We start from the raw sequence: 22987 nt of genomic DNA on the forward strand, positions 1-22987 counted from the left end.
TGTAGGTAACTCAACAGATCTCTAAGACAAGCATTTGATAGCCCCCAATTAGAAACAAGTTTTTGTTGTTGTTGTTAACCCTTACCCGAGTGTATTTTTCCATTGATTTTTAGAGAGTGTGTGAGGGATGGGGAGAGACAGAGAGCGAGAAACAGCAATGTGAGAGAGACACATTGATTGGTTGCCTCCTGCACCCGCCCTGATCAGGGCCAGGGTCTGAACCTGCAACCAAGGTATGCCCTTTACCAGAATTTAATCCTTGACCCTTCAGTCCATGGGCCGACGCTCTATCCACTGAGCCAAATTGACTAGGGCTAAATAAAACAGCTATTTACTGATACTGTTTCATAGTTATACTAGAACTAAAACTAGACAAAATATTTATGCATTTAATTAATGTAAAAATTGTACTTAATATGAAGCCATTGTTTATTACTCAAACCCTTAATTTCCAGGGTGATAAATGTTAAAGTGAGCTCTAATTACTCTGAGTTATACCTAATGTTAGTTAAAAGGGAGTCATCACTGAATGATAACGTATCTTTGATAAATCCATTGGTCTATATCCTTAAAGTCATTGATTTGCATGGGAAACTTGATATCTAAAATGAGATGCTGATGGCTAAGAAAAAAAATTCAAGTTACCCTCTAGTGAAAACTGCAGTCTAAATTTTATAATCAGAAATAACTAAGACAATGAAATAGCAACACCTAGAGTCACACAGGAAAGTGTATCTCTTATAAATATTTACTACTGGATGAAAATTTTATAGAACTGATAACAATTCGTAGAGCATTCCATCTTATATATAAAGTGCCACTGTAGATGAAGCGAGGAGCCTAGAAAAGAGGATTCTGTTAAGAGTTCTCGCTAACACTCTCCGATTCCTCTTGCTAATGGCCTTGCTCTAGTCATTATTTGTTACCAACCTCTGTCCTCTGCACACTTTTTGTGTTTCTTTCCCATTTCTTACTTTTGGTTCACTCACTATTAGTGTTTTTTGAAGAGTCCATTCTTTTATTTCTTAAATATGTTTTTATTGATTTCAGAGAGAGGAAAGGAGAAGGAAAGAGGGATAGAAACATCAGTGATGAGAGAGCATCAGTGATTAGTTGTCTCCTGCACACCCCCTGCTGGGGATTGAGCCTGGAGTCCGGGCATGTGCCCTGACTGGAATTGAGCTCTGAACTCCTGGTTTATTGTTTGACCTTAAACTTCTGAGCCACATGGCAGGGCTGAAGAATTCATTCTTCATTAAGTCAGAACTTTTCAGCTTTATGTTTAATATTTGTCAATAGTTTATACTTTATCCTTTTTCAAAAATAATTTGAGACAACTATATGTGGGTATATTTTAAGTAATCAGTATATTCTTAAAAGAAACTCAAATACTTTAAAAAATTGAAGATCATATTGAATGAATGGAGTGTACTCTCCTTACTTATTGACCTTGTTCTTAATGTCTATGGATATTGAACCTTAATGTCTGGTGGCTCACAAGGCTAAACTCAAAGTCATTACCAGTGATGCCTTAAATTCTCATTGCAGACACCGTTCCTGTGCTAAGGTAGGTCAACTAGCTGTTAGTAGTCAGGAGAGGCTTTACTAAATGTTGTCATAGAACCTGTCAATTCCCAAATAAGTACAAACTGACTGTATAGGAGGGAACTTGAGTTCCACAAGTTGGAGCTCATATTTAGGATTCCAAGGAGCTTCATCAAAGCCACTTTTAGAGCATTGAGAATCCATGTGAATATCATGGGTCACGCTGGAGTAAGTCTTCCTCCATGAGATCTTCTGAGGAAGGCATTTTTAATCTAGCAATTTTAAAGTTGAGGTTGAATGTTCTCTAGATTAATGAAAACATTCAAGAGTGTTTGTAGGAAGAGCATAACCCAATGAGGTTTATGCTCAGACTATTCATGACTTTTTTGCTGGATTGTTTCAGCTATTTTCCTGAGCTAATCAATAATGTTGGATCCTGGGGGAGGGTGAGAAGAGTTCCTGGCAGGTGTGGAGAGAACCCTTGAAATGCTAGTCCTGCTCTGAGAGGAGCAGGGGAATCTCTTTTTGCCCCCTTATTCTCTTGCTCTCACTTTTACATGTTTTCTGTCTCACTCTGTACTCTCCCTTTTCTGCGTTCCTCCTTTGTCATCGTCCGGCTGCCCTTTCTTTTATGATAGAGTGAAAGTTTAATTGGTTCTTATTATTTCTCTAGGGTAATAGAGGTAGAAATTAAAATTCAGTACATTATGGAATTTTCTAATTTTCATTTTTTAAATGAGCAGATAAGCAATAATGTGGGGATTTTTAAAAATCTGACAAATACTGAAAGACCAAAAAAAATCAAATCATCCATAATTCCATCACCAACTTCAATTTCATTTTTAATTTATAAAGTAACAATGAAAGCCCTTTCCTCCAAGCCACCTTAATCCCATTCCCCAGAGACAACCACTGTTAACAGTTTAATATGAATTTTCCCTGATTTTTCTCAATATAAATAGGTGTCCTATATAATAAAAGGCTAAAATGCAAATTGACCGAACGGCAGAATGACCGGTCGCTATGATGCGCAATGACCACCAGGGGGCAGACGCTCAACATTCCCCAGGGGCTTCTGGACCACATGAGGGCACAGGCTGGGCTGAGGGGATCCCCCCACGTGCACGAATTTCGTGCACCAGGTATCTAGTATCTATATATACACCTATGTACATACACATACAAGTATGTGCTGTACACTTTTTTACTCAACACATGGATCTGATCTGCAACATAACTGCTATCTCCTGGACATCTTTACAAACAGGATATATTGCCCTTCCTTGATCTTTCTAATGGCTGCATAGAATGTATATATCACAACTTTTTAATCAAATTCCTATTGATGGACATTTTAAGTTTTTTTTCAGTATCTCCGTTGTTTCAGTATCTATTCTTATAAGTTTCTCTTTACGATCATGCTGTATTATAACTCTAGAGCTGAATCCTATAAGTGAGATTACTGAGTTGAGGGTATGCATCTTTTAGATTTGAAATGATAGTACTTAAATTACTTTCCAAAAAGGGGTGCCCATTTATACTCAAAGCAGTGCATGGGAGAACCTGTTTTTCCATTGCTTTTGCAGCACTGAATATTAACAGGTTTTTTTAATTTGTCAGTCTAACAGGGAAGAATGGTACCTGGTTGTGTTTAGTTGTTTTTAACTGATTATATTTTTTCTATAGAGTTTTACTTTTTTGTTTTCTTCAACTTTTCTACTAGGGAGATTTTTTTAAAAAAGTGTATATATATATATATATATATATATATATACACACACACACACACACACACACATACATACATACATATATACACACACACACATATATAATTGTGTAAGTATATATATATATGTGTGTGTATATATATTGTTGACAGTATTACAGATGTGTCCCATTTTTCCCCCTTTACCCCCTCCACTCAGCCCCTACCCACCCCCCCCAAGGTCTTCACCACTCTATTGCCCGTGTCCATGGGCTATGCATATAAGTATATTGTGCCAAGCCGGCACAGCCATGGGTGAACCTGAGAGGGGGCGGTGAAGGATTTAGAAAAGAGAATAAAGTTAGGCGCTAGGTGGGATGCTGCCCTCTCTGATGGAGAGGCAGTGCCATGGCCTGCAAGGTGAGTCTTTATTTTATAGCCAGATTCCACCAGGCAAAGTAAGGGCGTGGTTACAACATTCTCGAAGGTTTCAAATCTACTCAATTAATATGCACCTGATCAAGCTTTGTTTACTTGCTGCACCTCCCGCAGCCCATATCACTCAGCCACATGGGACCACAGGTTCAGATCATAAGGTCAAGCTTACAACTATACGGCCTTTGGCTATAATTGTGCTGGGACTTGCACGTGGCTTTGCCACAAGAGGATCGTGCTCTCTCATTAGTCCCAGGCTTGAACCTGTCCAAACGCTGTAGCTGCTCTCCACAGTATATAAGTTCTTTGGTTGATCTCTCCTTGTCCCCCCACCCCTACATTGAGGTATGTACCTCCATGCTTCGGGTCTTATTTTGTTGGTCAATTCATTTTGTCTATTAGATTCCACAAATAAGTGAGCTCATGTGATATTTATCTTACTCGGTTTATTTCACTTAGCATAATATTTTCCAGGTCCATCTATGCTGTCCCAAAGGGTAAGAGATCCCTCTTTTTTACAGCTGCAAAATATTCCATTGTGTAAATGTCCCACAGCTTTTTTACCCATTCATCTACTGATGGGCACTTGGGCTTTTTCCAAATCTTAGGAGTTTTAACTTTTTTGTTTTAATCCTCACCCGAGGATATTTTTTCCCATTGATTTTTAGAGAGAATGGAAGGGAGGGAGTGAGGAGGGGGAAAAAGAGAGAGAAAAATCGATGTGAGAGAGACACATTGATTGGTTGCCTCCTGCATGGGCACGACCGGGACTAGGAATTGAACCTGCAATCCAGGTATGTGCCCTTGACCTGGACTGGAGCCTGTGACATTTAGGTCTAGGATCAACATTCTAACCACTATAGAGTTTTACTTTTTAAACTGTTTTATTGACATGCTTATATTGATTTCACTGTTCCTCTCAAAAAAGCATTTTTAAAAAAATGTATTTTTATTGATTTCAGAGAAAGGGAGAGAGAGAGAAAAACATCAACAATGAGAGAGAATCATTGATTGGCTGCCTCCTGCACATCCCCTACTGGGAATTGAGCCCGCAACCTAGGCATGTGCCCTTGACCGGAATCGAACCTGGGAACCTTCAGTCCACAGGCTGACGTCCTATCCACAGAGCCAAACCAGCCAGGTCAAAAAGAGCATTTTTATCTGTCTATTTAATGACTGTCTGAGCTTTCAGGATATTTCATTAGTTCACTTGTTTATAAAATTAATTCAAAATAGTTTTAAAGATATTTCTCTTAGTTTCATTAGAGAACTTCAAATGATTACTATGCACTTCTTTACCTGAATCTTTATGTCATTAAACAAATTTATGTTTGTATAATGTTGATACTTGTGACTTCATGATTTTGTAGCAAATCTTACTTGAGGTTTTCTCTTGCATTTTTTCTCTGACGTGCAGAGCATTGCTATACGGTGGAATGCGAGAATCTCAGCCAGAAGCAGAAATCCCCCTCCAGGACACCACTGCGGAAGCGTTCACGATGCTACTCAAGTACATCTACACTGGGCGGGCGACACTGACGGATGAGAAGGAGGAGGTGCTGCTGGACTTTCTGAGCCTGGCTCATAAATATGGATTTCCAGAGCTGGAGGATTCTACCTCTGAGTATCTCTGCACCATACTCAACATTCAGAATGTCTGTATGACTTTTGACGTTGCCAGTCTCTACTCACTGCCCAAGTTAACTTGCATGTGCTGCATGTTTATGGACAGAAATGCTCAGGAGGTGCTCTCAAGCGAAGGCTTCCTCTCTCTTTCTAAGGTGTGTCATTGTCTGCAAGTAACTTACAGGCATGCATGGTCTGTTTATATCTGTCCAGTAGAAATGCAGCAATGGACTAAGAAAAAATAAAAGTCAAAGGTGTGGAAGAGGTTGTCTAGCCACCTGCCTGATCATATAAGAGAAGAACAGATTGCTTCTGTTTTCTTTTAGGTTCTTTTGGTAAATTCCAAGTACAAAAGAGACTGTGATGCTAGGTAGTTGTTTTCAATGGGGTCTTGCATACTGCTTTTTGAATTTGTATTTCTTTGATAAAGAGAATAATTCCATTATGAGAGGGAAAATTCATAAGGGAGGTCAGATGTGTTGCTGTATGTCTCTAAATCAGTTTTGTTTTTTCTCCTGGTTCAAAATTCACTATTAATGGTGTTTTACACTGAATAATAGCCAGAGTAAAACTTTTTGCTCAAATCTTTCTCTGAACCTTGGTGGTTGTCTCTCTTTTCCCTTTTGGTGTTCCTCTTAGGACCTGAATATTTTGAATGAGAACACTTACTAGTATTTGGAAAGTTACACATCTTGTTTTGAGTTTAAACTATGATTTTTATTACCCTACTTTATTTTTAGAGACAAGGTCTTTGAGGGCTGCACCAGTGTTGCTGGGGGTCAGTCTGAAAATCTGAGGACCAAAAATAATGATAGCACAGTAATACTGTGAAAGAAAAGATTTTGAATTTTAAATGCTAGATGTATCTCTTGAAAAACATGTATGGAAAGACAGCTCCTCACATTGATGTTTTTCTTCTTGTTTTATTAAAAGACTAGAGGCCCAGTGCACAAAAATTTGTGCACTGGTTGGGGGGAGGCGTCCCTCAGCCCGGCCTGTGCCCTCTCGTGGTCTGGGACCCCTTGGGGGATGACCACTTGCTGGCTTAGGCCTGCTCCCGGGGGATTGGGCCTAAGCTGGCAATCAGACATCCCTCTGGCAGCCCAGCAGCCCTCGGGGGATGTCCACTTGCCAGCAGGGAGCAGACCTAAGCTGCAGTCAGACATCCTTAGCGCTGCTGAGGAGGCAGGAGAGGCTCCCACCACCACCGCTGTATTGGCAGCCATCAGCCTGGCTTGTGGCTGAGCGGAGCTCCCCCATGTGAGAGCGCACTGACAACCAGAGGGCAGCTCCTGCATTGATCGTCTGCCCCCTGGTGGTCAGTGTGTGTCATAGTGACCAGTCATTCCCAGTCTTTCTGATGTTAGGGTCAGTTTGCATATTACCTTTTTACTATATAGGATAGAGGCCTGGTGCACAGGTGGGGCCCGGCTGGTTTGCCTTGATGGGTGTCCCGGATCAGGGTGGGGGTCCCGCTTGGGTGCCTGACCAGCCTGGGTGAGGGGCTGATGGCTGTTTGCAGCTGGTCACACCCCCTTCAGGGTGGGGGTCCCCACTGGGGTGCCTGGCCAGTCTGGGTGAGGGGCTGATGGCTGTTTTCAGGCTGGCCACACCCCCTTTAGGGAGGGGGTCCCCACTGGGGTGCCTGGCCAGTCTGGGTGAGGGCCTGAGGGCCGTTTTCAGGCTGGCGGGCGACTGAAGCGCCCAGCCTCTCCTTTTTTTCTTTTCTTTTTTTTTTATTCTGGGATTTATTTACCTTTTATAATTGAAACATTGTTGCCATTACTGGCGCTCCCAGCTCTGAAGCTGCAGCTAGCTGAAAGCAGGTATCTGGGGTTTGTTTGGCTTCTATAATTGAAACATTGTTGCTTCTGGAGCTCAGAGCCGGGCCTTGGCAGGCGGGGGCCTTGGCTTCTTCCATCACTGGAGCAAGCAAACCTCATGTTCGCTTCAGCTGTGCGGCGGCTGCCATCTTTGTTGGCAGTTAATTTGCATATCGCCCTGATTAGCCAATGGGAAGCATAGCGGAGGTACAGTTAATTACCCTTTTTGTCTTTTATTAGATAGGATCGATGCAGATGTGTAGGAAAGACTGGATGTTTGAGGTAGTGGTACAGTATGCCTATAGGTATTCACCCAGCCATGTGCAAGAAAGTACATGGCATAGAATATGGAGAGAAGATGGTCAAAGAGAATTAATTGTTTATATATAACTGATACTTGCAGTTCTGTTAGATACTGCACATGGTTGAGCTCCATAATAACTGGAATTTGTTCTTGTTATCCTTTTCAGACAGCACTTTTAAACATCGTATTAAGAGATTCATTTGCAGCTCCCGAAAAAGATATTTTCCTAGCCTTGTTCAACTGGTGTAAGCACAATTTAAAGGAGAATCATGCAGAAATCATGCAGGCTGTGCGTTTGCCTCTGATGAGCCTCACCGAACTGCTCAATGTTGTGAGGCCTTCGGGACTGCTGTCTCCTGATGCCATTCTGGATGCTATTAAAGTTAGATCAGAGAGCCGGGATATGGACCTCAATTACAGAGGCATGCTCAGTAAGTACCTGTTCGTTCTAATCTCAGCAAAAGTTTTGTTTGCATCGTGTGACAGTCTCAGCTATGAAACTATAGCGCAGGTATATATGGAACATATGGGTCTAAGAACATATAGCTCTGCTCCCTATGGAATGCCTTTCCCTGTAGTCCTCCTGAGATTGCATAGCCATTGTAGATTCCCAAATAGGTATTTCTTGCCATCCTTGGACAAATTTCTCCAGCTATTCCCTAGAGTGTAAGAAATAGATATTTTCCTCAAAACTTTTTATTCTTTCTCTAACAAATCAATGCTAACTACATGCTATGTACTTATTATTTTAGGCAGCATGAACATAGAGATTCTAAATAACAATAATAATAGCTAAACATGTATGTAGCATTTCCAATACTTATGTGGTGCTTTTTCTTAATAAATAAAAACAATATATTGACTGCTGTGTGAATTGGAGTGAAAGGTAGTTGAGAAATAGTATGGTAGCTGCAGGGAACAGGTTTGGAGAGGTCCAGGAAGGGATTTGGAGGTGCTAGAGAATAGTACTAGGTAAGGTGTGGGAGAATGGGAGGCAGAGGGTAACAAGATAAGTAATTTTATTTTATTGATTTAGAAAGAGGAAAGGAGGAAGAAGGGAGCAAAGGAGGGAGGGGGGAGAGCGAGAGAGAGAGAGAGAGAGAAAGAGAGAGATTTGTTGTTCTTCTTATTTATACTTTCACTGGTTGATTTACTATATGTGCTCTGATTAGAACCTGCAACCTTGGTGTATTGGGATGATGCTCTAACCAACTGAGCTACCTGGCCAGGGCCTAATTTTAGACTTTCTGAATTCTCATTGTTGGATTCTCTTACATAAACTCCTTTTTCCCCCTTCTTGCCCTAGTTTTGATTTGAGGTGCTGATAGAGCCTGGTATCTGGGTTCGTTATAGGGCTAGGCCTCAGACGTTGCTGCAGGAATATGGAAGTGCTTAGGACGTTTCACATAGTTACTGGTAGCTTGGAATTGATCAGCTGCTCATATAGTTGTCAGACCTGGGTTGTAATAAACTCATGAAATTACCATGAAAGGGAGTAATTCAACCAGGTGAGGGATACTTGGTTCTGGAATGACATATGCAATTATTCCTCTTTAATGTTAAGCTACTTATTTTGGAATAATTCAGTGGGAACTCAAGGAAGAGATTATACAAATGTTTGGGAATCTGTTATCTAACTTCTAAACTTGAGAAATGATTAAGTAGCGGTTTTTTTTTCTGACTTTTAAATTACATGAATAGTAAAATCAATAGTATAACTACTAAGGAAGCATATCAGTTTCCCATCAGATTGTAAAAAATAAGTTATTTTCTAAGTAAATGTTATCCAAACATTTATATCATTAATTCTTTCAATAGATTTCTTTATTGTTAGGAAAAAAAGGGTCTAAAGTTTCAGAACTGTTCCTGAGATGATTGTTCTGGAACAATAGTTCTGCTTATTTTGAAATCATTGGACAACTTGTTTGTTTTTTTGTTCTTTCCTGGGTGTGGGTTCTTTGTCTTTGGGGACTTTTCATGAATTGTAGAGAGGTTCTTATCTTGAGACTAGGGATTAATATCATTTTTCTCATTTTTTTTCTTTTAGTTCATTAATATTGGTTGCTGAGGGGTTTAATTCTTAGAGCTGCATATCTTGGAGGGTTTTTTACCAAGTTATAGCGCTTTTTACCCTCTTAAAAAAAAAAAAAAGAGGACCCAAAGGATGTTTTAACTCACCAGTGATGGTTAATCTTTCAGGGAAGCTGGTTTAGACTAATTTTGTACATATATAATGATGAGCATCTGGGGGAAAGGGAATTAACTTTTAATGATAATATTTTTTCCTTTAGGGTATTTAAGCTACTTGTACTCAGACCATTCTCTTAATGTTTAGTTTTGTCTTAGCTGTAGAGATACTTATTTCTGCCTTGAAAGTTAGTGCTTTTTCTATTCAGACTAAGTTATACTTTGTTTTGCTTATTTCAGGTTTTAGACGTTGGGAAAGAGAACAGTAAATTCTTGTTTCTTTATGTTTATAGCAAGATTTATATTACAACTTCCATCCTCAGGATTTTTTTATTGAGTAAAAGTCACTCTGTTCATAGGACCGCTAAGTTATTGATTAATATATTAATGTGTGTGTGTTTAAATCTGTGCTGTAGGTACATGGTAACATGTACCTATTCCCACAGTTTCCAGTAACTCAGACTAATGAGTTTGCCACTGTAATATTTTAGTTGTTGCTTTTTGGCCTAGACTCCTACTAGACTGAGCTTCTTGAGGACTGTAATTATATCTTTTCACTTGTTTTTCCAGCACCTAGCATAGTGCTGAATAAAATGACAATGAATTCATCCCTTCCTTTTAAACTAGAATTTAAAACTTGTCTCACCTATCACATAAAGACAGCAATAACAAAAATGAGTCATTAATACTTCTGAAACTCTTTGACTTCTGTTATTATTGTATCTTCCGAACTATAGTTTACAGTATTTTCATCTGTAGACTAGGGAGTTCACAAGTCATTTTTACTGAGTATTCCTCTGTGTGGCAGTTCATATCTGATAGGAACTCTTATCTCTGTTAAGTGGTGAGTTGCTAGAGGGCTGAGTCCAGCACAATGACCAGCACATAGAAGGCTGCTTAGGAATTTTTTTTCTTTAAATTAATAGGATGAAGGTCCTTTTCAGCTCTTATATGTTTCCACTAGAGGCCTGGTACACGAAATTCATGCATGGGGTAGGGTCCCTAGGCCTGGCCAGCGATCAGGGCCAATCTGGGCCTTCCCGCCGCCTGCCGGGGCCTCCCTTCATTCCGCGCTGCCCCCTGGTGGTCAGTGCATATCATGGTGAGCAATTGAAATCCTGGTCTCCCGGTTGAACTCCTGAGGGGACACTTTGCATATTAGCCTTTTATGTATATAGATTCTTTTTTTTAAAAAAAACAACACTTCAGTTTTTTAAAAAATACATATTTTTATTGATTTCAGAGAGGAAGAGAAGGGAGAGAAAGATAGAAACATCAATGATGAGAGAGAATCATTGATTGGCTGCCTCCTAAACGCCCCCTAGTGGGGATTTAGCCCACAACCCATGCATGTGCCCTTGACTGGAATCCAACTGGGGACCCTTCAGTGCACAGGCCTACACTCTATCCACTGAGGCAAACCAGCTAGAGCTATCTGTTTCCATTCTTTGATCTTGATATGTAAAGTTACTGAGTGAAATTGATGCACAAGCTGGAACCAAAGTGCTGATCTGACTTGTGAGGCCAGTGTTCTTCAATAGAGTCTCCAGCCTGGATTATTTTCTGTTTCTGTTTTGTGATGTTTAAGGACCAGTGTTGTGCCTTGTGGAAAGGAGGAGGCCTGCAGAGAGTGGAGATAACGGAAAAGTTAAGACGAGACAGGAGTTGTCAAGAAAGTCATATGTGATGATATACTTGTTGGGAGGGAGGGTCCATCATTCTTCAGGGAGTAGAAGATGATTTAGGGGACAGAATCTGGAAAAGAGATTGCAGTCAGCAGAGAGCTGAGTGTGAATTCAAATGATCCATCAGGGGTGAGCAATGGCCTCAGCCTAAATGTAACAGAGTTCAATAAAGGATGGCTAAGAATGTAAGGAGGGAAAGAAAAACAGTCAATTAACCCAGCACCACTCAGATTTTGGCATTATGTAGCTAGGGGCAGGTCCTGCTCCATTTCTCCTTAGTTTTTCTTTCTAGTACAGCCGTGGGCAAACTACAGCCCGTGGGCCGGATTCAGCCCGTTTGAAATGAATAAAACTATTGAAATAAAAGACCGTACCCTTTTATGTAATGATGTTTACTTTGAATTTATATTAGTTCACACAAACACTCCATCCATGCTTTTGTTCCGGCCCTCCGGTCCAGTTTAAGAACCCATTGTGGCCCTCGAGTCAAAAAGTTTGCCCACCCCTGTTCTAGTAATTGGCTTGTTTCTGCCTAGCTGTGAAACTTCAAAACTTAACTTTTCCCCTAAATGCTTATAAAATGCATAAAAAATGACAAATGTAAAGAAAACTATTATTGTTATCTACCAGCTCCTTTAATCTCTCACCCTGTATTTTTGAGAGCTTTTTTTCTCTACTGATAGACAAATATAAATAATAAGAATATTTATGGTTTGAATTATTTTATTATGATTTGGATTTTGTCATGTTTACCTTTTGTGTTAAATTTATCATTTAGCCATAGGTTTTGTATTTTTATCCTGTGAGTTACTCTGATTATAGTTACCATGAGAGAATTGCCACTGTAAATGTTGCCTGTTTTGAAATGAAAGATACTTTTGGGGAATCTATATCAAAAACAGTTAGAAAAGTTCTCAAGCACTCTTGAAATAAACTTCAAAAGACAACTTAGACTTCTGGTAGAAGTTTCATTTCAATTTTAGACCTTTTGTCACAGTCCCTTGAAACTCTTGTGCCTAGTATGTTATTCCTAGCTTGATAAGTGAAGAAGCTTATGTTTAGAGAAAATCAAAGGGTAATGCAGTTTCTGAATCTGAAAGCTTGAGTTCCCCCTTTTGTTGTCTTGGCCCTGACTAGTGGTGTCAGAACTGGAGGAGGTGGTTTCAGTGGTCGGTAGCAGCAGACTTTGGACCCACCTCTCATGCCCAGCAATAAGGGATTATTCAGGTTTCTTCTTACCAACTAGTTGCACATCATTGATATTAGAAAAGCACAAATTTGAAACTTTTGTTTGTTTGCTTGCTTTATAAAGTGCTTCATCTCTAGATTGGAGGCGTCAGGATGCAGGCCTTTCTGTCTAGTTCACTGAGCTGGTCCTAGAGTCTATGAAAAATAAATATGAAGAATATGTATGATTACCATGAGCTAATAGAATTTAAGAAGTTATAAATCTGAGGCACTTAAACTTCTGGTGGTAAGAAGTTGAGCGGGACTAGGTTTTGTTTGTTTTGTGTCTGAGTTAGGACCTAGACCAGGGGTGGGCAAACTTTTTGACTCGAGGGCCACAATGGGTTCTTAAACTGGACCTGAGGGCCGGAACAAAAGCATGGATGGAGTGTTTGTGTGAACTAATATAAATTCAAAGTAAACATCATTACATAAAAGGGTACGGTCTTTTTTTTTTTAGTTTTATTCATTTCAAATGGGCCGGATCCGGCCCACGGGCCGTAGTTTGCCCATGGCTGACTAGACACTCACATGGTATGGGGTACAGAACAAGTCCACAGTAAATATTTTGTGACTCATCAGACTCTATACTTATATAGTACTTTAGCATGTACTTATACAGTACTTGTAGCATGACCTTCACAGTAATCTGGTCGGCAGTTGGGCAAAGTGTTATTTTTAGATGAGAAAACAGATTCACAGAGACCAAGTGGTTTCAGGTAGAGCCTGAGTCTCAAGGTTAGGTTTTCTCACTGTGTCTAACTTTTAAAAATATATCATACTATTGGTTTCTTTCCTCTCGGCTTAGGTCACCTTAGCGGGAAGGGGTTAGAAAGAGGGGATAAGTATGTCCTTCCCATCAAAAACTGTTCCTGAAGGAGGTATCAGAGCAGGGCCCCTGAAGACAGACCGCCTGGTTCTCATTGCGGCTCTAATACTGGCCAGCCGTGTGACCTCGGTCAAGAAAGTCCATCTAAACTCCTGCCCACACTTCCCGATCTGCAAAATGGATGTAGTAGTAATATTACACTTCAAAAGATTTTGATGAGAAGTAAGTCAAAGGAATTAATAAGGTTTGTTAAAGAAATGAAAAATAAATATGAAGAATATGTATGATTACCATGAGCTAGTAGAATTTAAGAAGTTATAAATCTGAGGCACTTAAACTTCTGGTGGTAAGAAGTTGAGCGGGACTAGGTTTTGTTTGTTTTGTGTCCCATCCCAATTACATTCCAGTTGCACTTAGTGTCTCCCAGAGTCATTCTCGTACCTGTCTTCATTTGAAAAATTTTTTAAACTCCGCATTTTCCAAGTGAGCTGCAATAATGAATTACTCCCTTTCCCTAAGAACCTAATTATGGCTCATACTTGAGTCTATTCAAATTACATAGCCCAGATGTATACATACTATGAGGCTTCACTATTTACTAGTATTTACTGTGTGTAAACTTGCTTAGTTCTCTTATTGTTGCTTTAAAAATTATGGCTCATAATAACAATAGCAGTCTTTTCTTAGAGTTGACTATGTGCTTTGCAAACATCATCTCATTTAATCCTTGAAACAAAAACAAAAAATGGAAACACCTGGGGGATAGATACTGCCCTATGGAGAAATTTAAGTTCAGAGAAGGTAACTTTCCCAAAGTGATACACTCAGTTAAAGATGGAGCCCCACTATTTAAACTCTGACTTTGAAGCTCAAGCTCTTGATGTCTACTTTATGCTGCCTCAGGTCTCTCCGTGGAGAGTGTCGGTTTTAGAATGTTAGTTCCTGGAGTATGGGTTCCAGATCTGTGAAGCAAAGTGTGCATAGAGGACTTCAGAGTCTCAAGGACAGTGGACACTTAATAAATCTACTGTTGGAAAAGGGAGAGTGTTTAATTATAACCACAATACTGACTTTGATGACAGACTTTCTGAATTTTCATTTTTAAAAATACTCAAGTGAAAAAAATATATCTTGTTTTAGATATATTTTTGTTTTTCAGCTAGATTGATTGATTTAGCTCATCCATGTATGACCAATAGCTCTGTTGTATTGGAACCTCTCTTTTTCTGTTATTTATTGAGATGTCTGATTTGTCTGCTCTGCTTTATACATTGTGCTCAGTCCAGATGGCAGGTATAGGTCATCTTAGATCAAACATTTCAAACTCAAAGGCTAACACGGGCTAAATAAACAGGTTTAAGTTTATGTGGGCTGCAAACAAACAAAAGCTTCAGTTTTCATAGAAAAATAGGTTTATTTCGATAGAGACATGCTGAATACAAAGGGCTGAAATAAATGAGTAATCATTAACAAAATAATAGAACATTTTAATAAAAATTAATATTTTTTCTTGAACATTAACTTACCAGATACTAAATAACTGCACAAATTAATAAGCGTAACACAAATAAACCTATTTTTCTTGTTCTCCAAAAGCGAAATATTTCTTGTTGCGTACACCAAACAAGTCAGTACAAAACTAATGGCATGGCAATCGCTGCTAAAATATTTGCTGCTACTATTAGTGGAGAGAAATGGTGCGCCTGCGTGTAAGGCGCATACGGGAAATGAATGCAACACGATTATAGTCATCAGTCATTAGCGAACGTTGTAGTTTGTTGTTAATAATTATGTATAACAGGACATTGTAAAAATTAAGTTAGGAAATTTTTATTAAAACGTTTCTTAGATACCTTTATATTGGCTGGGCCACAAAAAGTATTCGTTGTGGGCCTTGAGTTTGACATGCTTATCTAACATGCTGTTTTTGTCTAGTACATATTAAATTGAAACTGCTAATAGAAGGAACTGAGCAGAGCTGATTGTTGGTGCTAGTACATGTGCTTTTTCTAGTATTATCAACTTTTTCTTAATAACATTAGTTCCAAGTAGTTTGTGGCTGTGATGGTGCCATTAAATTTAATCCTCATAGACATTGCATATCTTCTATTTTCATAAGCTTGTCTCTGCCATTTTAAATTAAATATACATACTAGAATCCTAGAATTTGCTTTTTTCCCCAAGTTACAGAGTAATTTCATAACTAACCATTAACCTTGCTTTTTTGTATTTTTAACTGTAGTACCAGAAGAAAACATTGCAACTATGAAGTATGGAGCCCAGGTTGTAAAGGGGGAGCTGAAATCTGCCTTACTAGATGGTGATACTCAAAATTATGATTTGGACCATGGATTTTCCAGGCATCCAATTGATGATGACTGCCGTTCTGGCATTGAGATTAAGCTAGGTCAGCCATCCATTATCAATCACATACGGATACTCCTGTGGGACCGAGATAGCCGGTGAGTCTGTCTGACTTGGAGAGAAACGAATGTTGTGTTTGAGTGAGATGACTTAACTGTGTGGTCGTCTGCTTTGGTTTTACTGATTTGATGATTTATTTCTTTGTGATCACTTGGCTATTTCTCTTAAAGTTTTGTTCTGAGGAAAGAGTTAACTGGTTTATTCCTTTAATCCCCCCCCCCCTTTTTTTTGCTTTTTCTGCTTATCAAAGTAATGAATATGGTTTTTGTGTGGAAAACATAGAACATAGAAAATCACAAAGAAATAAAAATTGCTAGTGATCTCACCACCCATTATTAATCTGTATATATCTAATTAAGTGTTTTTGTTATGCATAGTATCTCTCACACATACACAAAACAGAAACCAGTGAAACCATATAGTTTTACAAAATATAGATTAGATGTGTAAAAAGCTAACTTCACTTAAAATAAATATATATATATATACATATACATATACATATACATATACATATATATATATATATGTATATATATATATATATATATATATATATATATTAGAGGCCTGTTGCATGAAGAGATTCGTGCAATAGGCCTTCCCTTCTCCTGACTGCTGGCACTGGTTTTCCTCCGGCACCCAGGACCCAGGCCTTCGCTCCGGCTGGAGCTGCCTTCCATCCTCCGTCTTCATGGCCCCGGGTGGAGCCGCCTTCCGTCCTCTGTCTTCGCGGCCCCGGCCAGAGCCGCCTTCCATCTTCCGTCTTCGCGGCCCCGGCTCACCTTCAGTCTTCGCTCTGCCGGTTACGTATGCAAATTAACCGCCAACTTTGTTGGCGGTTAATTTGCATATCATGCTGATTAGCCAATGGGAGGCGTAGCAAAAGTACGGTCAATTACCCTGTTTGTCTATTATTAGATTAGATATAATTTTATTAATTTCAGGGAGGAAGTTAGAGGGAGAGAGAGAAACATCAATGATGAGAGAATCATGGATCGGCTACCTCCTGCTTGCTCCCTACTGGGAATCGAGCCTCCAACCCTGGGCATGTGCCCTGACTGGGAATCGAACTGTGATCTCCTGGTTCATAGGTCAACATTCAGCCACTGAACCACACTGGCTGGGTTAACTTCACTTTTTAATGAATACATTGTGAATATTCTCTCCTTTAAAAATATTCCCCTAAAATGTTACTTTATATCAGGGGTCCTCAAACTTTTTAAACAGGGGGCCGGTTCACTGTTCCTCAGACCGTTGGAGGGCCGGACTATAGTTTAAAAAAAAACTATGAACAAATTCCTATGCACACTGAACATATCTTATTTTGAAGTAAAAAAACAAAACGGGAACAAATACAATATTTGTATTTGCATGTGGCCTGCGGGCCATAGTTTGAGGACCCCTGCTTTATATGGTTATCTGGTATTCTACCCTATGCGTTTCTCATTACTTATTTACTTGATTCTGTACTTTCGGATGTTATAACAATAAATGCATTTTATCGTATAGATGAAAAAAATGTTTTTTAGGGTGTCGATAAATATCATCTTCAAAAGAAAAGAAAATTTGGTAGAATCCACCCAGTTTGGCAATAGCTTCAAGGTTCTGTCTTCCTTCTAGGCTTTCTGATACCTTTACTCACTGTGGTTTCTAGGGTTCAGCCATGATGGCCAAAGTTCCAGAGCAGTATGGGTGACCAAGACCTGAACTGTCTCTCTCATTGCTGCTTATCATTAACCTAAACCCTACATTCCAGAAAACTGATGTGCAGAGAGTCTCTTAGGCCCTGCTCATGCCTCTTTGAGTCTGGGCATGAAGGGCTTAATAGTATTGGTGATGATACCCTGCAAATCTTTTTAACTTTTTAAATATATTTTTTATTGATTTTAGAGAGGAAGGGAGAGAGAGAGAAAGATGGAAACATTAATAATGAGAGAGAATCATTGATTAGCTGCCTCCTGCATGTCCCGCACTGGGGATTGAGCTCGCCAACCTGGCATGTGCCCTGATTGGGAATTGAACCGTCACCTTCTGGTTCATAGGTCAACGCTCAACCACTGAGCCATCCCGGCTGGGCTACCCTGCAAATCTTGCAGGTTAGTTCATTTCTCTCATTAGCACCATTGGCCACCATCCTGGCCTTTTAGGCCATTTGAGCCAAGAATGAGGGAAGCTTTATGAAGTGGGAGTCAGCATCTCCCATACATGGGTCTTTGAGGTCCCGAAGTTATCGCTGTCTGTTTTTTTAAATTAAGAATATTTCTGATACATATCTTGTTGGATATAACATGGTGTTTAGTTGGCAAAATGGAGGTAATTCACATGTCATTTCTAAGAGTGATTAATAATAGTATAATAATAATAACATATAGCACTTTCATTACTGTTATGTAGTATGCACTGTTATAAAAGCTTTACATATTCTCATTAGTAGTGAAATTAGTATAAAAATAATAAAACATGAGTATGCTGAAACTGAAAGTAGCTATCATTGTTTCCATGATATTAAGTATTTATAGGCCACTTGGTTTTACTATTTGCGTTACATTCACGGGGGACTTAAGTTTACCACATAGCCATTCTTTTCTCACAGAAGTTATCATTCTAAGCAAAGGTGAAAAATTCAGAATCTTAACCAAAAATGATTCTGACATGTGTTGTAAAATTATATCCTGCATTTCTGATAACCCAGAGAGGTTCAATAAAAGGTTATAACCAGTTTGAGACTGAGCGATAAAATGAATGGGAGGGAGAGGACAGCAGAAAATGAGGGATGACAAAATAAGCTGACCTTTTCTGGTCACAACTGTTGGTTGCAGGATGACATTTATGGTCACCTAAATCTTCTCAGATTGTTCCTGTTGATATTACAGAACAAGTAATAACTGCATCTCAAATTTAAATTTGGCTCATGACAGGGGAATATAGATTTGTTCAATCTGGGACTAGCATGCAGTGGTTCGGTGTAGCTGACTAAGGGAGGGTGATAGGCTATTTTCATTACTGCCAGGTTATTAGCTGCCAAATTTTAAGTTGTACCCAAAAGAAACATGTATTATCTCTTCACCCAGGTCATTTATTTTTCTGCTGGCTGCACGTACGTGTGGGATGGTAGGAGGCTGGGAGGGAGGGGGAGATCAGCTGGCCTCTGTGGAGAAACACTCCAGTTGGCTTTCCTCCTGAAAGTGCAGGACTGAGCTCCCAGGCTGGGAAGGTAGAAGGAGAAGGCACACCTAACTTCTATGTTCTGTCCTGTCTTTGTCATGGCCTTATTAATCTGCAGATATGGTGTGAGCAGGCCATCCTGGCTCTGTTTGAAAAGGAACAAATGTCTTCCATGCCTATGTGTCAAGCACTGTGCTAGAGCCTGGGTATATGGAAATACATATGGCATGATCTTTGTTCTTAAGCAGCTTGTGATCTACTAAAGTAGACATACATGCTGAGAGAGAATTTTAGTACATTGTGGTGAATGCTATAATAGGGGATCTATATAGATTTCATCATTATCCACATTTGATTATTATGTAGAAAATGTAATTTGTGAAGATTGTGGTTTTTTGTGACTGTTAATGTTTTATTAAAGTACTAGAGGCCTGGTGCACAGATTCGTGCACCCGTGGGGTCCCTTGGCCTGGCCTGCAGCAATCAGTCTGACATCCCCCGAGGGGTCCCGGGTTGCGAGAGGGCGTAAGCCAGGCCAAGGGACCCCACTGGTGCACGAATCCATGCACCAGGCCTCTAGTATGCATAGAAAATATTTTGTTAATCTCTTCCTGCTCTCCCCCCTTCCCCCTCCCCCTTTTCCTCTGAGATTCATTAGTCTGTTCCATGTTCCATGCCTGTGTGTTGAGCATCTGCTGACGGTGGTCAATGCGCATCATAGCTACCAGTTGAATGGTCACTTAGGCTCTTATATATATAGATAACTCGGTATTGTTATTTTATTTATTTTATTGTTTAATTTTTAATTTAATTTTTAAAAATTTTATTTTTATTGTTGAAAGTATTATAGACATCTCCCTTTCCCCCCATTGACCTCTCCATCCTGCTCTTGCCCTTTGTACTGTTATTTTAATATGGTCCTTTTTTCTGCCTTTTTCCTTTTGACTCATAGGTCTTATTCATACTTCATTGAAGTGTCCATGGATGAACTTGATTGGATCAGAGTGATTGATCATTCACAGTATCTGTGTCGTTCTTGGCAAAAGTTATATTTTCCAGCCCGTGTCTGCAGGTTAGTTCTCATGTATAATAAATGATTTTGTTGTTTATTCAAGGAGATTTGGGCTTTGACAAGAAACAGATTACATTTTTGGTCTTATAGAAGAGTTTTTTAGAGTATCAGCTAACAAATACATTCCAACATAACCTTAGAGAAACTATGGAAAATTAGGCATTTAATATTTAGAGTGTGCTGTGGAACTGTTTATCCAAAGTATTTTGTGCTGTTTTTATGTAGTAGACATATAAAGGAATTTGAAGGGACAGGAACACTGAGGAGTAGAAATACTTTCTGAACTGCATGCTTTACCTTGAAAGCAGTTATTGTTAGGCGGTACATTCTTCCCACAGAAGCCATGAGAGTGTTTCTGGAGACTTCTCTGGCAGTCCTCAGGGCACAAGGAGATTTTTTGATGCCATTGTGCATATTCTGAATATCTGTGTTCTTTTTCTAGGTCAGTGAATATCCATGGCATTTGACAGTCAGTGTTTCTAGTGGGGCTGGGCTTGGGGCAAGGGAGGCTCAGCAGGTGGGGCTCCAGGCTCACAACCTCCCTTCCTCAGAGCACCTTACTTGTATTGTTGTGATGTGTTGCAGTCCATGTTAGTTTGTCTTAAAAAGTACTGATAAAGTATTGTCCTAATATTTCATATTCTTTCTTTAGGTATAAGCCATATTTTAAACTTTTTAAAATGAAATTCTGTAAAACCTAAACAAATAATGAAATTGGGAGTTGAGAAAAGTAGTTAAAGGTTCCCCAAATTGTGTAGTTTCTGTTATAATTTTCCCCTTGGAAATTGCCTGCAGATATTCTTTACCTTAGAGTCAAAGGATCAAAGGCAGGTTCATTTTGGTGTGGTGAGGCAAGAGAAGGGAAGGGATATCAAAGGTGTAAACTAGGGAGAATATGGAGCTGACCGCTTACCCAATTCCCTTCTCACTCTCACCTGTAACCTCGATTGACCTTCCATTGTGGCTGATTCAGAGCAGGTGGATGCCCCACAGCACTTACTCTCTTGTTCTGAAGACACTCTTATACTTATTAAACTCATGACCTTTCAAAATCAGGCTGAATTCTCACTTCCACCACAGGAACTCACAAAACCTTTCAGCCTCTGGTATAGTAAAGAATGTTGCCTACATTTTTTTATTATAGTATGACCAGACACAATATTGTTATCCAGGGATCCTCTTGTGTGAAAATGAAGAAAATCAATTTCATTTCCCCAAAGGGGGACTAAAGTGTCTAAGATCTGGCAGTTGCTCTTTTATCAGAGGAGTTTTGAATGGATTAAAATGAGAAGGACAAGAAATTGAGTGAAGATTCTATATCTCAGAGCTGCCTAGGGATACTTCGAGAGTGACAGAGGGGCCCTGACGTGGGGGACATGATCGAGTCTGCATTGACTCAGTTTATTACTATTGTATTGGATTAAAAAATAAGCAGTATAACATCCAAAGCGTCTGATGTGCACCAAAGGACCATGTGCTTGTATTTAATTTGAAATCGTAGGAACATGACTCCCAGAACAAATCATAGTGAATATAAAACCAGTCATGACAGAGTCGGTGTACTTTACCCATCTTAAAACATGCCCTCAGTTATGGTCTCTGGCTTTTAGAAAATATACTTTTCTTTATTTATCAATGGGTATTATTTATGCTCCCCTTTCCTTACTTTGTCTCTCCTGGGTGGCCTTGCCTTTGTTGGTATAGCTTTTATACGTGTAGAGCCTGGCCATATTTGTGATGCTAGTTTTTGTCTTCGTATAGCTGGCTGGCTCCCAACTCTGGTCAAGAAAAACTGAGACAAAGTGGTTTAGAGAAAGTGTTAACAAGAAAAGGAAGAAACCTTGATATTATATTTGTTTAAAAAATTTAAATATATTTATAATTACTTTAACATATTATGTTAATTACTGAATTCAGTGATAAACTCTGCCTTTTGTAATGTTTGGAATTTTGGTAGTACTTAAAAATGAACCTAAGAACAAGTCCCTATTGATTATTCAAGGATGTCTTATACTTGGTGCTTCTTATCTTCACAGTCATTTATTGACTACCTAAACAATGTGCTAAATACACTTCTTCTAGCTTCACTAGGCACATATAAATTCTTTATTTCTTTAGCATATCAGTATTCTGTTTGCATTATGTCAGTTAAAATGCTCATTTGTAACATTTGCATGTCACCTTTATTCTTCAGTGTCCTTCATATGTTTGTCCTGCCTCTGATACTAAAATTACAAGCTTTTGGAATCGAGTATACATTCTAATCTTTTAGTATTCTTACACAGTACTCAGGTTATGACCTTGTGTGCAGTAGGTACTCTATAAATGTTACCACAGGATTTATGGGGTCAGGGCACTGACTGATTGCTTTAACGTTGATATGTATATATTTTCATTGGTACTTTTAATCCATGTGTTTGTTAAAATGCACATCACGGCTGGAAAACTCTCTGGAGTGGTAAGTGGTTTTGTACTGTTTGCAAAGCCTACTTTCTGTTTTTTTCTTTAGAAAACTGAATTTTGATTTTAATCCTAGAAGCTATGAGTGTCATGTATTGATGAAAGAGTACATCAAATATATTCACAAAAGGAGAGGTGCTCTGTGAACTGGGGAGTGTGAGATTACCCAGCCCTCTCTGAATCCAGGCTGGACTGCATGCAAATTAGCATTTTGTAGTAGAAAAACCATGGGCTATGGAGTTAGAGAGCTCTTCTCAAATCCTGGTTTCATCTAATACTGGCATTGTGATCTTAGAAAAGTTGTGCCTTTCTGAGCACTTGTTTTTCTATACCAGTAAAAAAAAAAAAAAAAAAAAAAATCAGGAATAGCCTTGGTCAGTGATTCTCAGTGGTTAGAGTGTCAGCCTGTGCACTTAAGTGTCTCAGGTTTGATTTCCTGTCAAGGGCATGTACCTGGGTTTCAGGTTTGATCCCCAGCCCTGGTTGGGGCACAT

The 22987-nt window shown here is 39.2% G+C and overlaps 1 protein-coding gene across 5 annotated transcripts in view; it reads left to right on the forward strand.

Moving 5' to 3' along the window:
- BTBD9 (BTB domain containing 9) overlaps positions 1-22987 on the forward strand; it is a 441592-nt gene that overhangs the window by 50037 nt on the left and 368568 nt on the right. For all 5 annotated transcript variants that reach the window (XM_036317334.1, XM_036317337.1, XM_036317336.1 and 2 more), the window contains 4 exons: positions 5106-5469; positions 7608-7872; positions 15612-15831; positions 19914-20033. In XM_036317334.1, the coding sequence (XP_036173227.1) occupies positions 5106-5469; positions 7608-7872; positions 15612-15831; positions 19914-20033 (969 nt within the window). The remainder of the gene's footprint in view (positions 1-5105; positions 5470-7607; positions 7873-15611; positions 15832-19913; positions 20034-22987) is intronic.

Source organism: Myotis myotis, unplaced genomic scaffold (assembly GCF_014108235.1).
Source record: "Myotis myotis isolate mMyoMyo1 unplaced genomic scaffold, mMyoMyo1.p scaffold_m19_p_7, whole genome shotgun sequence".
In the NCBI taxonomy this organism is placed as follows: Eukaryota; Metazoa; Chordata; class Mammalia; order Chiroptera; family Vespertilionidae; genus Myotis; species Myotis myotis.